This window comes from Phocoena phocoena, chromosome 10, assembly GCF_963924675.1.
Source record: "Phocoena phocoena chromosome 10, mPhoPho1.1, whole genome shotgun sequence".
Classification (NCBI taxonomy): domain Eukaryota; kingdom Metazoa; phylum Chordata; class Mammalia; order Artiodactyla; family Phocoenidae; genus Phocoena; species Phocoena phocoena.
Window position 1 is genome coordinate 96781283 of NC_089228.1, and position 16293 is coordinate 96797575.

Genomic DNA, 16293 nt, shown 5'->3' on the forward strand with positions numbered 1-16293 from the left:
ATATGACAGTGGGCCTGGATGTCTTTCCATTGTGTGGTCAACCAGTCAGTATATTCAGGACCAACCTTGCAGAAAGTCTGTAAAAGCTGTGGTTTGTCCACAATGCTCTTCCTCCAAGCTTTGCTTCTAAAATGTGGGTACCCAGGGCCTTCAAGAAGCCTGACTGCTCTGTGCCACTGAACTGCAGGCTCCCTCTGCCCAGTACTGCCCTATATTTAAGACCTGTGCTTCCTCATCCCACCCCTGCTCCATTAAAACTTGTCGCATTTCTTGTCATCAGAGGGTTCTGATCTCCTGACTGGACCCAAGCTAGCACAGGTAGAGCAAGAAGAAGCTACCACCTCCTGTGGATGCCTCTGAGCACCAGACTGGTATGACTGACAGCAAAGGCCAGCCAGAGTCAGTACCCAGGGTTCCAGCAGCACAGCTGGGCATGGGAGCATGGTGACAAGGGCACTGTGACATTCCTAAGCCCCAGCCCCTATTGTAATTGAGGTGCTGACACAGCTGTCTCGGGGCTCAAGAATGGGACTGGGAGGGAGCTTGCAAGTGGAAGCTACAGATGCAAGAGGCTTCCAAGAGCTAAGGAAACTGGGGAGCAGGGATGAAAGAGGAATGATGTAAACGTAAAAAGTATAAAATACTAACACTATGAGATGTTACCAATAAGCACAGAGTGTGGCAGAGGAACTTAATAAATGTGTTTAAGGAATGAAAGGACATTGCAAAGAGACTCAAGTCACCTTTCCCAGATCAGTTCCCATAACCAAGAGAGGAGTGGGACTCAGAAGTCTTCACACCCCAAAACACCACTATTCCTTGATTATGTCATTTGAAAAAATCTAGTGTTAAGAGTCTGAAAGATGTGAGAAAACAGATGGTTATAAAGAAGGAGGTGAAGCAGGGAAGGAAGTGGGGGAGAACACAGAGGTTTCAGAGGGAGACTCTCACACCCCCTACAGCACCCATCACCTGTCGACAGGACAGTTCCACGGTGCCAAGTGCGCTGCTAAATGTGTTCTCGGCCTCTCCCTGCACCGAGCTTATCAATACGCACCGTAAGTGTTAGACTACATGGCACAGCATATAAATGCAGCAGAACTGACTGAGAGAAATTAGCAAGAGGAAAATACAGAGACAGCATCATGGAAGATTGTACTGGCTGTGAACACCATGGACCATATGAGTACAGGGAGAAAAGACACACTCCATACAGTCGAAGCATGAACAGAAGTGTGAAGGGGGAGCAAACATGCCAAATGCAAAGAATGAAGGAGACAGCCTTGTTCTATGAAGGAGTGTGTGTGTGTGAGTGTGTGTTTGTTAGGAAGGGGGTGATAGCATATTATAAAGAGCCTTGGTAGCCAGACAAAGGAGTCTGGATCAATATGGTAGGCAGTAAGGACCTGCTGTAGGTCCTTGGCATCCAAGGAGTACGATCCAAGCCAAGTTTTGGAAAATTTCATCTGGTATTCGTGTAAGAAGGTAGACTGGAGGGGAAGAGAGAATTAGGGGTGCTGGAGGCAGCCAGGGCACCTTGGATTGATGATTTGTCGTCTTTTCTCCTGCAGCACACATCTATATTGCCCTTCTCTCTGGCTGAAGTCATCCTCAGGCCACACTGCTATCCACTGAAGAAGAAAGGACTCGCCTTGTTGGCTGTTGCTAGCCTTGCTTATGTCAGCAGGTAAGAGTTGCAGAGAGAAAATCAACTTAGACTTGTCATTCCAGACTCTGAGGAATATTCCAGAAGCAGCGCACTGTTCTATAAGAGTGCCTTTATCTTGGGTTAACAGGGATTTTGCCATCTTTAAATTTCAGGAAAAAAGGAATCTTAGTGTTTCCTTTTGATACTCATGGAAACACCAAATGCCCAAGAATACACAGGTATGCGTGCACACACACAGCAAGTCATGAGTTCCCCCTCCCTCTCATGAAGAATTAATCGTTGTAAAGCTACACGTTACTTTCCCTAGGAAAACATTAATCTTTGGTTTCATTTGTAATTAACATGTTTGAATGGCTCAATGATCTAAGGCATCTAAATATATTCCATCTAAAAGGGCACTTGACAGGTTGATCAGGCAAGGTTTGGTCCATTCCTGTTGCCTGTATTATTATGGGCTTAGTTGCATCAACATCTGGCACTGGAGCCCTGAAAGGGCATTTGGGCAATTGCCCAGGGGCCTGTAGAACAGCCTAACTGGGGGCATGAGAGCGAGTTTAAGTAGCTGGCCTAGATTTCATCATTCAACCACCCGGTGACACCAATTCTCAGGAATTCTGCCCAATGTCTGTAATCAAGGGAAAGTGCTTGGCCTTCCACCTAGCAACTGGAGAACCCCCCTTTCTACTCTGCAGCCTTCTCCCCCACAGCCGTGCTCTTGCTCTACTGGGAGGGGCATGCCAAGCATAATACCTGCAGTTGGAAGCGAACCATGATGTTCCTACTCTAGCCTAGCCTCACATAAGCTTTTCACATCTGCCAATCCGGATAATCCCCCACGCCCTATGTGAGGGGTAGTTTCACTCAGGGCAGGGCTCTGTAGGAGACAGAAGCCAGGAAAAGAACGCACTCCAAAGGACTGGTCTCCAGCAGTGCCTGCTTCATGAGCTTCAGCAGCCTTTGTCTTAGAGCCAGTAACCTTTGTGCCCAGAACTCAGGTGATGGTTCCTCCCTAGCCTTTCCTTCCCTTTTGCAATGTATGTTCCTCCCACCCTTCTGCACCCTTCTTTCCCCGAGTGCCTAAAGTCGTTCGTGTTTCACCTGTCTTAAAAGAAAGCACTTGTTCAGTAAATCCACCCCAAGACTCAATTGATTTACACTGTTCACTAGCCTGGGGCCTTTGCATTTTAACAAAGGACACTTTTAGAGAATAAGGCATAAATTGGGGACCTACTGGTAGTTGAGGTCTGGAGCACTGTGTTGAGAAGGATTCTGAGACCCTACCAAAAGAGCTGTGCTATCATTTAGCAATATCTGCCTATAGCATGTGAATGGAGAGTGGTGGGACATGCGCCATGTATATTCCAAGTCTGGCTTAACCCAAAGGAATAAATCCCTAAAGACAGAATATCTAGGACCTGGGGTCGGGTAAGATATACACAAAAGATATATTTTTTTCTCTTGTATGTGTTGAGGAGAAGCAGGGTGGTAGCTGGTTGATTATGCACATGAATTTCCATACTCTGTTTTTTTGGTGGACTTTAATCTGATTTATTCTTTCTTGCCAAATATAACTTTTAGAGTTCATATATGAGATAGCACTTTTGGTCTATTAATTTTCTTCTACCTAAGGACTTGGAAGTTGATCATCAATCTTCATATCTACCCTTGCTCTTTTCCTCCTCAGAAACCAAGAAGGTAACAGAGCACCTAAGGTGACTGGTATTGGGGGAAAATCGTGGCACCCATAAGGATGAAAAGTAGTGGTCGAGAGGGTCTGGCTCATTGGTGCCTGGGCGTGAGCTCTGACCATGCAGGGGACTGGGGTGCTGGAGAAAGGAGGTGCAGCAAGATGGTCAGGAGTGAACACATCACACGTCCAGTCGATTATTCCTCAGTGCCAGGCACTGTGCTAAGGTATGAGGATATAGAGATGTACAAGACACCATGCTGCCTTTAGGGACTGCCTGGGAGAGAGGAAAGTACAGAAACAATGGGAAGACAGGGTGGTGAGACTCTAACGGGGATAAGCGCAGGGTGCTGGGCGATGTGGAGGACTGGCTTCTTAAAGGAAGTGGTGTCTAATCTGAGATGCAAAGAATAAGTCAAAAGAGATATGGAAAAGACCTTCAGGCAGAGGGAATAGCATCTGTGAAAGGCTGGAGGAGCTGAGGGCGTGGCTGAACTGTAGGACGGGGAGAAGTTAGTGAATTTGGACTTTGAAAATGAGGGCTTATCTACGCAAAAGTTATAAGCAGAGAAGTGAAATAACATGGCTTATGTAAGAAAGATGATTAGAAAGATGATGCTGGCTGAAGTACGGAAATTAAAGGGGAATCAGACAGGGAGATCAGTTGGTGGCATTTGTGGTAACTCAAGAGAGTTGATGTTGGCCCACAGATGACAATATCAATCAATCTGCAAATAGAGTCAGAGAGGGTGGGTGGTGGAAGGTGACTCAGAGATCATCCAGCTTCGGAGACCTGAAGCCCCACTGGGCTAAATGACGTGTCCAAGGTCGCGTGGCTGGGGAAAATGAAAGCTGAGACTTAACTCAAGGACCTCTATTTCCAAATCCAGTTCTCTTTTCCGTGTATTCAGATGGTCAGGTATTTGTTCAGCTCCCTGTTTGTGTAAAACACACTCTGCTAAATGCTGAAGGGGTGAGAACGCAAAAAAGCTTTACCATGATCTCTGCAGTCTAAATGCTTTCACGATGTTGCTCCTTCCAGTGCTGTGCTCTGATTGTATGTTACAGTGATGTAATGGGGCAAATGAAGGGAAGGGATGGAGACCTACCACTAGCAGGAATGTGACTGGGTAGACCCTGGCAGGGAGCTGAAGTGGTTTGGGATTTGGACTTTCTTATCACTAATGAAGTACAGAGTCAGCGTTCTGTCCAGTAGGGCCTCATGTTTGCTGGAGTGAAGCAAATACACCTGTAGGCAGGCGTTTTATGGGGCCCTATTGATTGAAGCTTCCCTCCCTGTCCATTGCCTAATTAGGGGAGCTCAGACTCCTTGCTGCCAGCTACCTCCACCCTTACACAATACTCTGGGGGCACATGCACCTTCATGGCCACGGATGGTCAGCAACAAGTTCCACAAGCTGTGGATGTCCATGGAGATATTTTAGGGAAGCAGCTATAGGTCAGCTGTTAGGTGTGCCAGTTTGGATGCTCAAATGGGGAAACAGCATAGCAGGAATGAGGTAAAGAATACAGTCCCGGGCCACAGAGAGCGTGAGAAACAAACATGAGTCAAAAAACCGGCAATAACCCTGAGCTGGAGAAGTACTTCACTGCTGGAACCATGTTACAGTGACCTAAAAATATCCACCAAGACCATGGGGACTGCCTCATATGTGGCACTTGCTTTTTATTATTTTTCAGATTGCAAAATTGGAGGGCTGGCCCCTAAGCGGGAAAATAAAGCTTTGCAAAGTAGTAATAACTGTAAATCTTTCGTTTCCTTTGGAAAGCATTAGTCATCTATATATATGGTAGCTCACTTACTCCCCACTTCTCTCTCACCCCAAAACACATCGCCTAGCTCTTCCTAAGGAGCAGGAAAATAGAAACGTTCCTACTGCTGCCTCTTACTCATTCTTTTATTGAACAAATATTTTCCCTAACACAGGGCTGGTCCTGCTGGGAAAAGCAAAGTTATATAAGGCCAAGCCCCAGCCCGTAGGGGGTTTGTACCTCGTAAGTGGAGATGAGCCATGCATACAGATTATAAGAACACGAGATGGGAAGGGATAAAATGTCATAACAAATACGAGGTGCCAAAGGGAACACAAGGAGGAAGCAGTTACATCTGACTGGGCAGCGTGGGAAGGACTTCATGAAAGGTGTCACTGGATCTGGGCCCCGAAGGACTGGCTGGATTGGAGCAGCAAAAACTGGGAGAAAGCGAACACTACACAATCGCAAAGCCAAGGGAGCACACATCACGTTGAAGCAATGGCTAGCAATTCACTTTAGCTGGACCTACTGGTGAAAGAGACGAACAGGAAATCACCCTGAAACTGCCCACTCACAGAGTCCTGCAGGCAGCAGGCTAGAGGAGGCTGGGCATGGTACAGACAATGTGAGATGTGTTTGCTGCTGTTGTTTGTCTGCCATGGAGGTAGGAGTGAGAATTCTTAGTAACATGGCCAGAGAATTATGCTTTAAAATGACTATCGTGACAATAGAGCTTAAAATGGATTGAAGTGGCAAGACATGGGAAGCACAACAGAATAAAGCAACATACGAATAAAGGTTAGCCGGAATACTCTTAAGTCATCTAGTTCAGTCACAATGGTTTATTCTTCATCCACGGATATTTCACAGTTCCAGTGTCATCCCATATCTGGATGCTTGGAGCACCCTTCTGCAGGTGGTCCAGTCCTCCAGGACCTCCATCTCTAAAATATTCTAATAACCCAGTGAGTGCTCACACATGCCCATGTAGTACACAGTCCTGAGAATCCCTCTCCCACACAGACTGTAAAGCCACAACACCCAGCCTCCTGGATCCAGCACCTCCACGGGGCTTGCTTTAAGGTTAGCACGCCTCCCCCGCTGCTGTCACTGCCAGCAATGCCACTGCCCATTAGTCTCCTATGTTGGTGCAAGTAGAACAATGCTACTGGCTATTGCAATAGCCCCAGTTGGCCTGCAGTGCACCACTGCCTTGCTCTTGGTAGACCAGAAATCAGCTGATGCTATATTTGTCTCTGCTAGTGTGTAAAGTATTGCATGCCAAGTGCAAGTATCATACAGATATACAGCTGTAACCCAGCCTGGGGAAAGATATTTTTAAAGTCACCTCTCAATACCAGTTCCTATGGGGCAAGAGAGATGATTTCTTTCTTCTTCCTATGCTCACTCAGGTGAGGCCCCAGAGCAAAGCTGCCTGGACACCCCAAGTGTAATAACCCTCTAAATTCGTGTACCCATTTACACATGCACACTTACACATACAGACATCTTACGCCCAGAAGCCATTAGAAACTGCCAGAGGGGCAGATGAAGCTGAGTTCCAGGACCAGCCAGCCACCTTGTTACACGCGGTACCAACAATCCTCTCCTACTACTGCTAGCGCACTATGTGAATTCACCCCCAGAGCCACTGTTACCCTTTCCTGAAATATGACCTTCGTCTGGGACCATCTAGACGGCACCATTGTTTTACAACCTAAAATCTTAGTGGGGATCGGAATCCCAGCCTCATTTTCCACAGAAGGACTCCCCAGCCCTCATGTAAATTAATATATGAAAATAAACATGAAGATGCCACACAACTTCCCCTATTATCAGCATCTGGGGTCCAGGCCAGCCAGCATGCAAACTGAAGAGGGGTGGAGGTGGAGGGCTAAGAATGGAAATGCTTGTCTACACTTTTCATCCTTCCTGCCCAAATCTCAGCTACCCAAAATGCCTGTTACACAAGTTCGAAGTAAGAAGAGCCTGAAGAGGGATACAGCTGTACAATTAGGAATGAGGGACATACCTGAGACACATTGTTGGTGTAACAGAATAGGTTTTATGGATTAATTGGTGTGTAGTGGGCAAATGAAAAGGGAGCATCAAGGATTATTCTCAGAATTTTCAGCTGGTGGATTGGGAAGATGGTGATTCCATTAATGTGAGCATCCAATTAACTACAGTTTGGAAGGCTACTGGTTACACGTTCCAGTTTTCAGAGGCTGCAGTGTTCTTGGCGGGTCAGGCAGCTGAGACCTGTCTATAGAAGCCACAGCTAACAGCAGTTAAAAGGAACCATAGGTGCTGGTAGTGCCACCCAAACAGCCATTTATTTAAAACTAAAGAAACTGCCATGTTCCTAGCATTTGGGAAACAGATGCACATAATAGATAAAATCCCAGTCCTTACAGAGCTTCCAGAAGCTCTGGAGAAAGATAGTCAAATATGCAACAAGGGTAAACTCATGGTAGGGGAAGCACATAACAACCTAACCAAATGTGGGTTGTGGGAAGAATGGTCAGGAAATTTTTTCTGGAGAAATTTACTTTTAAGCTGAAACTCAAAGCATGAGTAAGATTCAGCCAGGGACAGAGCAGGAAGTATGTCCTAGGAAGGGTAAAGGCAGAGGTGTTCCAAGCAGAGACAACAGCATGGGTGAAGACCAGAAGCTGCAGAGCTGGGTTCATTCAAGAAACAGAAAGGGTTAGACTGCAGATCTGAGACTGGAAGGGTGGATGCGTGGGCAGGGCAGGGCCAGGTAGGCCAGGGGAAGGAGCTGGGGTATTTTCCTAAAGCAACGTGGATCCACTGGAAGCAGGGGAGCACCATGAACGATTTTTTTCTTTTAGAGAGATTATTGGGTTACTGCATTGTGGAAAGCAGATTGATGTGAGCAAGAAAGCCCAGTGAGCAGACAATTATAGAAACCTATAGGAGATAAAGGAGCCTGGATTGAGATCATGAAATGAGTGCACTGCAGAAATTTTTTTTTTTTTTTTTTTTCTGTACGCAGGCCTCTCACTGTTGTGGCCTCTCCCGCTGCGGAGCGCAGGCTCCGGACGCGGAGGCTCAGCGGCCATGGCTCACGGGCCCAGCCGCTCCGCGGCACGTGGGATCTTCCCGGACCGGGGCACGAACCCGTGTCCCCTGCGTCCGCAGGTGGACTCTCAACCACTGCGCCACCAGGGAAGCCCCCACTGCAGAAATATTTAAATATGATTCCATGGGATCATATATGGCAGCTAGGGAAGAGCTGACATTGACTGAGATGGAGGACAAGGACAGTTCAGCTGCATACGTGCTGAGTGCCTTTCCCTCTCTCCCTCCCCCACTCCCTTCCTTCTTTCCCCCCCCCTTCCTTCTCCCCTTCCCTCTCTCTCTCTCTCCCCTTTTAACATATATTCCAGAAGCCGTAAAGAGATGATAGCACCTGACCATGACTATCTCTGCACTCAGGCCTCTCTGCTGACTGCCCTTCATTAAATGACTGCAGTCATGCCTCACGCTCTAATTGTATTTGCAGTAAGTTTCCCACTGTCAGTTAACACACCTATAACTTTCTTTGCACCTTCTCTGTGAAAGTGCAGACTTCATTAGCTTACTTCAGGAACTTTCCTTTACAAACCTTACGCTGGAGGAAACAAAAATGAAGTAAATAAACAGAAACTTTCCAGGCTTCCAGAGAAATGTCCTTATTTGTAGACTATCTTACATAAATGTGCATGGAAACTAGGAAGCCCTAATTTCAAGTATATAAAGAAAACAAAGTGAACGAATTAATGCAACCCGTTTGGAGCGTATTTAGATCTCCTCGCTGACCCCAAACTCCTGGCCTTAGCTACTTGAGGATATTTACTTTCTGTCCCTTATACTTCCTCCGGCCTGTCATGAGAGACAGCCATGCAGGAAAGAAGTGCTGTGGATATCCTTCTAAAATGCATCCATGGATGCACATCTCACAGAATTCTAATATTAGTAACCATGATAACAATTATTACTTGTTTTCAGTCTAGTGCAGTTTTGAGTACATGAAGAGTAGCATCTAGACAAGTCTGGGGCAGCAGAGTGATACCAGCAGGGCCAGGACTAGGGCCCAAGGGACAATGAATACTACACATGCAGAACCCTGAGACTGATGCCTCCTTAAATTTTCTTTTTTATTGTGGTAAAATACACGTAACATAAAATTTACAATTTTTAAGTATACAGTTTAGTGGCATTAAGGACATTAATACTGTTGTGTAGCCATCACCACTATCCTTCTCCAGAATGTTTTTCTTCCCAAACTCCCCATTTGCCCCTTCCCCCCAGCTCCATTCTACTTTGTCTCTATGAATCTGATGAGTCTAAGTACTTCATATACGTGAAATCATACAGTATTTGTCCTTTTGTGACTGGCTTATTTTACCTAATATAATATCCTCAAGTTTCATTCAAGTTATAGCATATGTCAGGATTTCCTTCCTTTTTTTTTTTAAATTTATTTTTGGCTGCGTTGGGTCTTTGTTGCCGTGCATGGGCTTTCTCTAGTTGCGGCGAGCGGGGGCTACTCTTTGTTGAGGTGTGCTGGCTTCTCTTGCTGCTGAGCACGGGCTCTAGGCGTGCAGGCTTCAGTAGTTGCAGCATGTGGGCTCAGGAGTTGTGGCATGCAGGTCCTAGAGCACAGGCTCAGTAGTTGTGGCGCACAGGCTCAGTAGTTGTGGCGCACGGGCTTAGTTGCTCCGTGGCATGTGGGATCTTCCCGGACCAGGGCTCAAACCCATGTCCCCAGCATTGGCAGGCGATTCTTAACCACTGCACCACCAGGGAAGTCCCAGGATTTCCTTCCTTTTAAAGGTTGCATAATATTCCATTGTGTGTATATAACTGTACCACATTTTATTTATCTGTTCGTCCTTAAATGGACACTTGAGTTGCTCTCATATTTTAACTACTGTGAATAATGCTGCCATGAACATGAGAGTACAAATATCTCTTTGAGTCTTTGCTTTTAATTCTTTGGAGTATGTACCCAGAAATGGAATTGCTGGACCATATGGTAATTCTAGGTTTAATTTTTTGAGGAACTGCTACACTGTTTCCCACAGCAGTTACACCATCTTACATTCCTACCAACAGTGCACAGGGGTTCCAATTTCTCCACACCCTCTTCAACACTTGATATTCTCTGGGGGTTTTTTGATAGAAGATACCCTAATAGGTGTGAAGTGGTATCTCATTATAGTTTTGATTCACATTTCCCTAACGATTAGTGACACTAAGTATCTCTTCATGTGTTCGTTGGTCACTTATATATCTTCTTCACAGAAATGTCTCTTCAAGTCTTGTGTCCATTTTTAATTGGATTGTTTATTTTTGTTATTGAGCTCTAGGAGTTCTTTATATATTCTGGATAATAATCCCATATCAGATGCATGATTTGCAAATATTTTCCTCATTCTGTAAGTTGCCTTTTTATTCTGTTGATGATGTCCTTTGATGCACAGAGATGACTTCTTAAATTTTATGCCATAGGTGCCTCCCTTGCCTCACCCTAGTCCTGGCCCTGATGTTAGCCCCTCTCTTCCAACAAAGCATTTGACAAACTTAAAGTATCTGAAACAACCAAGATTGCACTTGGGTTCTGAAAGTTTCATTAAGCACAGAATTTCATTCTTCCATCTGAACTCCTCTGACAACCTGGGATATCCAAATATGAACGTCGTTTCTGAAGCATAACCTAGGCTATCCTAATTTTTACAAGAGATGAATAGCTCAGAGAAAGACTGCTGAGGCGACACCCACTGTGTATTCCCTCAGAGGAGAGAAGCTTTTAAACTCTTATAAAATGATTACAATCTGCCAGGCACTGTTCTATGTAATTTACATGTGCTAAATTAACTCCCTTAATCTTTACAATAGCCTTATAAGCTGTATGCTGTTTGCAACCCTACATGAGGGTAGGGGGAGGGAAAAGTTGAATAAATTAGTGAAGGGTAACACAGCTAGTAGGTAGCACAACTAGGATTCGAATCACAGAAGCCTGGTTCCATATTCCATACTCTTAACCGATTATAAACTGTAGCTGATACATCATCTTCCCCGTATTTAATTTTAAAAGTTATTTCAGACTTTGGCACCTTCCGGTGCAGTTTGTTTCCAGCAAACTGCATTTTTAGGCTTCACTTAGACATTGTGGCTCCTCTCCTAGCATTTCTTTTCCTTCTCTTGGCTGACAGAAATGATTTATATTCTATCCTCACATGAGAAAGATCTGAGCCTCCTGTAGATCCATCTATTCCTACTTAATACTCTATCCGTGGCTATTTCCACGAGCTGAAATCTAGGCCCACAATTAAACCCCAGGTCTACTGTATTATAGTAATAATGCTCAATCTCTGCCTCTCCTACCCCAACAGGCTTGGAGAGCTAATGGAAAGCTATACTTAACTCTTAGGCACAGAAAAGCAAACCCCACTTGTCTGGCTGAGAGTGAGCAAATGGGCACCATCTTAGCAAGTTCAATGTCTCAGCAGCAGGTCATATCTTTCAGGGAAAGAAATAATTCATGTTCTTATACATTTTGTTTGGTTAATGATGTGTTCAGTGTTCTCCCATATTCTTTTACCATCACTGAGTTTTAATGGATTAGGTAAAATAGCCAAGCCCAGCACCGGAAACAGAATGTCTCAATGAGTCAGTGTATTTATCCAGAAAATACTCACTTCTGTAGGTTCGGGAAACACCTCGGCTGTTAAGTGTCCCCTGTGGCTTCTTTTCCTCTGCCTGGACTCCAGAACCCCAGTGATCTTGAAGAGACTATGGCTTTTTCCCCCTGCTGTCCTAATCATTGTGATTTGTCATTTTCTGCAGGGTTCTATGGATCTACTCTGAGACGGGTACATGGGTGTATCCCGTGTTTGCCAAACTCAGCCCAGTGGGTCTAGCAGCCTTCTTCTCTCTCAGCTACATCTTTAGCGTCGGCATCTACCTATTTGGAGAGAAGCTCAACCACTGGAAATGGGGTCAGTTCATTTCTCTCTTACCTACAGAAACACTTCTTCGTTATGCTCTCTTGACTCCTCCTGGAAACAGAAGGAGAAACCAGGAAAGCAGAAGGCAGTAATGTTTGATGCTTTTGTCCAAAGCAGGCAAAGGAAAAGCCTGGGGGAAGTTCATACTTTCTCAAAGGACCCCATCAAATTATCTCCCCTCCTCCTCCAAACAACACCTCATTTAGCTTTAAGGCTAAAAATCATCTTGTTTAGAGAGCTTAGGACCCAGAGAGCACGGGTATCACCAACGCCTGCATGAAAAAGCAGACTCAAGGTCTCTCCCTCCCTTAAGTGAGGACCTCTCACAAGTTATTAAATGCCAAGAATTCTTCTTTGAAAGAAATGGGTCCAGATGACCCTCTCAGCTCTTCCACCCCCAGCAGTGCCTTCCCTGATGTGTTCCCATCCGTCTCTCATGAGGTTGCTTCTCAACCTTTAGTAAAGTGTTCACCAGGTGGAATCACACCCTGTACTTGAGACTGAAATTCTCACTTGGGGTTTTAGGCAATGTGAATATGCCAGTAAGCTAAGCTTTCTAATTATAGGTAGGCAGAACCACGTCTCTTCTTCATAGAAAAAAAGCAATCTTAACTTAGTTGATTTCAAAGTGGAAGATTTTATTCTCTCCCTGCTTCTCCTACTGCCCTCACCCCCAGAATATTTTCTGTCAGAAAAGTAACCACAAAAAAGTCAGGTTGCAAAATATCCAGGATTTTTTTTTTACCTATCCAAGGAGAAGTGCAGGAACTCCACTCTGATTTTGTATATAAGGAAGGCAAGAGTCACACACAGTCCCCCACATCACACACCCACATGCCATTCTGTTCTATTAAAATAGAAGTGGCATCTTCCGCCCAATCTATGAACTGGTGTGAAAACATAAGCCTGTGTATGCAAAAAAAACGACAGTTTCAGAAGGTTCAGTAAAAGAGTCTGTATTTCTGAGAGGAGACTGAGACCCTGGAGAAATAAGCATGCAACTTGGCTTTCTCACATATTTTCTGCTCTTGGAGAATTTAACTGGTTGAGAAAGCCTCAGAGGCAATATCCTCCTTGAAAGCAAACACTTAAAAAATGGAATACTAAAAATGACTCAAAAAATCAGGATTTCAAATCACAGGAAATTATCCAGAAAAAAATGTGTTGACATTTCAGATGTGCTGACATCTAATTCTAACTAGTTTTGGCTCCTTGAAGTTCTGGGTAGATTGTTGATGCCGTCCCCAAGTCTATATTAAAAAAAAAAAAAAGAAAGAAAGAAAGACACTAATCCATTTAAAACTTGGCAGAAAGTGTGCAGAGAAAAAAAGTGATTACTCAGTGCTTAGAGAACAATAACTTTTTAAATCAATACTATTTTCAACACAAAGCTCTTTTTAATAAGCTTCATTGTTTAAGTGCTATATCCAATTTTCCACTACAGTTGGATCCCAATGAGCAAACAGGCTGGCATCAGCATGTGGACCCTCATTTGCATCATGCATATGTGAATGTTCATGTGAACGATGGACACTACCGCCAGTGGCTATGCGTCTCTCTCTTCTCTCTAGATTTTTAACACCTTAAGAATAGAATGGGTAAAAAGTTCTATATAGCATCAGAATAGGATCATAAATGTGTTAAATTCTGAACTGATCGTAATTATAGATGGTTAACTAAGAAATTAAAAAGAGAAATTAGATCATTTAAAATTCCAGTGGCAGTGAACACTTAAATCACCTAAAACCAAACAGAGCTATATACGTGAACACATTATCCCGTGTCCTATTCCGCTGAAAGCACTGTAAGGCTTCCCTCATCAGATGAAAATCCAAGCCCTTGGAATGGCACACTGTGACCCAGTCCCTGCCTTGACTCTTACTCTCCTTCTTCTAAACTTGTGCCCCAGCAGCACAGAACCGCTTGTTTTCCCTACACATTGATGTTTCTCACCTCCATGGGCTCTCTCACTTCCCCCAGTCTTTGCCTGTCTCACACCCACTCATTCATTTCAACTCACCTCTTCTAGGAAGCCTCCCCTGGTCTGCCCCGAGATTTGTTTTTACACTAGACCCTGAGTTTCTTAAGGGGTAGAAGTATGTCTTATCCATCTTTGAATCCCCCATTTCCATTAGCTTCCCCAATATTAAATGGATCAATCAACACAAATAGAGAATATTCAAGGCCTCTTCTCTCTAGGCATTAAATGGGACTTTGGGCAAAGTTGTTCTGGAGACAGTGGTCAAGGAGTGACTCTACTGGTTGGTTTTAAAGTGGTGGACAGGGAGTTTAGGAGCATAGGAGGGTATGATATGGTACACTGGTGAGAGAGTTGTCGAAAAAGAGATGAAAATTAGGGCAGGCAATACAAAACAGGAGAAGGGCATCGGAACAGGAATCAAGAAAACTAGGGTGTGTCCTTCACCCGGCCACAAACCAACCATGTATCCTGTACTAATGGACTTCAACTCCTCGCTGATGAGACGACCTATAAGAAAGGCAATTGCACAGCTCAGTTTGCCTAGGACAGTCCTGGTTAATGCCTGCTGTGCCAGTGTGAACAGAATTTTACATTGTCTAGGCTTGGACAACACATTGTGCGGTCCCTCTATCTCTGAGTCCCTCTCTAAACCCTCTGTTCTGGATCTATGGAAACACGTAAGTGGCCACCTACTCTGTCCAGATTCGGGGCTAATTCTACTTTCTCACCTTTTCCCACAGCCTGAGCTTCCTTGGATGAGAGCAGAAATTCAAAGGAGTGCTTTAGTGATGCAGTGGGCGGCCACGGTTGGGAGATAAGTTCTGTGCCTGATCGCCTGGGTTCCTACCTTGGCCTTACCACTTATAGACCTGTTTCACTGGGCGAGGCATACTCAATGTCTTCGTGTTCCAGTTTTCTCTTACACATCGTGGAGACAATATTAGTACCCTCCTCCTGGGATTCTGGAGGATCATAAATGACTTGGGAAGTGTCAACTGCCAAGTATAGAGTCTGGCACACAGAGTTAGTCACTACTGCTGTTAATTTCATTCTTTCCAAGGAAAAATCACTAACCTTCTTTTCTATGTGGATATTCCAATCATCCCCTTCAACTTCACGCATAAATTACCAGTTTCCCCAGCCGAAGGTGATTAAAAGTAACAACCACCTAACTGAGTGCAAACTGACAGAGGTGGTGTAGTTCCTGAAGGACTTACAGAGTGAAATAGGTTAGGCTAATTGAGATTAGAACTGATTAGAATCTCTGCTTCTGAAATTTCTGAGCCACACTGTGGCCCGGTTGGGAGTCACCAGCCAACTAACCAAGTGATCAAGAAGTGTCAGTCAAGACCCAGGTAATATGCAAGTATCTCTCTAGCAGTAATGCTCGATCTTGACGGCACATTACAAAATCACTAGGGGAACTCTAAGAATACTAACTCCCAGGTCCACCCCAGACCAATTAAATCTATCTATGGAGATGGGGACTCAGCACTGGTATGTTTAAAAGCTTCCCAGTTATTTGAATTTGCAGTCAGGGTCAAGAACCACTGTCACAGAACAGCACTTCTCAAACTTGTATGTGCCTGCAAATCTTGTTAAAATCAGGATCTTGTTAAAATGTAGATTCTCATTCAGTAGATCTGGAGGACAGCTTGGGATTCTGCCCTTCCAATATGTGCCCCAGAGAGACTGACACTGCTAGTCTGAGAGCAAGGCCCTATGTGCCACAGGACCCTGGACGCCTTTCAGTTTAAATAGTTATGCCTACAAGCATCCTTGTCCGATGTGGTGTTCTCCCAAGTCAGCTGCTTGGCTGAGAAGGGTGTTGGAAATGATGGTCACATTTACCCACTTTCTACCTCCTCGTGTGTCATGTCAGTGGGTGAAGGTGAAGAAGAGATTGAGAAGGGCAATAATAAGGAGTGATACCAGGAATCAGATGTAAACTTGGAAAGTGTGTGACATTCTCCAGGGGTATACAGATGCAGAGAGCTGACCCTGTGCGCCAGGGAGACAACTGTGGTCAAGCCCTCAGGAAGGTCCTTCTGGCCGTCAAAAAGCTCTCAAGAGGTTCCAGAGGGCCACCCTGCTTGACCTGACGGCATCTCATTTCCTGACCTGTGCTAGCTTTTCGGTGTCACGGAACAGAAGGGTGGGC

General features: G+C 44.8%; 1 protein-coding gene across 1 annotated transcript in view; it reads left to right on the forward strand.

The window, feature by feature from the left end:
- Nucleotides 1-16293, forward strand: part of ADTRP (androgen dependent TFPI regulating protein) — a 77949-nt gene that overhangs the window by 41176 nt on the left and 20480 nt on the right. The window contains exons 4-5 of the mRNA XM_065886011.1: nt 1572-1687; nt 11991-12142. Coding sequence (XP_065742083.1) covers nt 1572-1687; nt 11991-12142 — 268 coding nt within the window. The remainder of the gene's footprint in view (nt 1-1571; nt 1688-11990; nt 12143-16293) is intronic.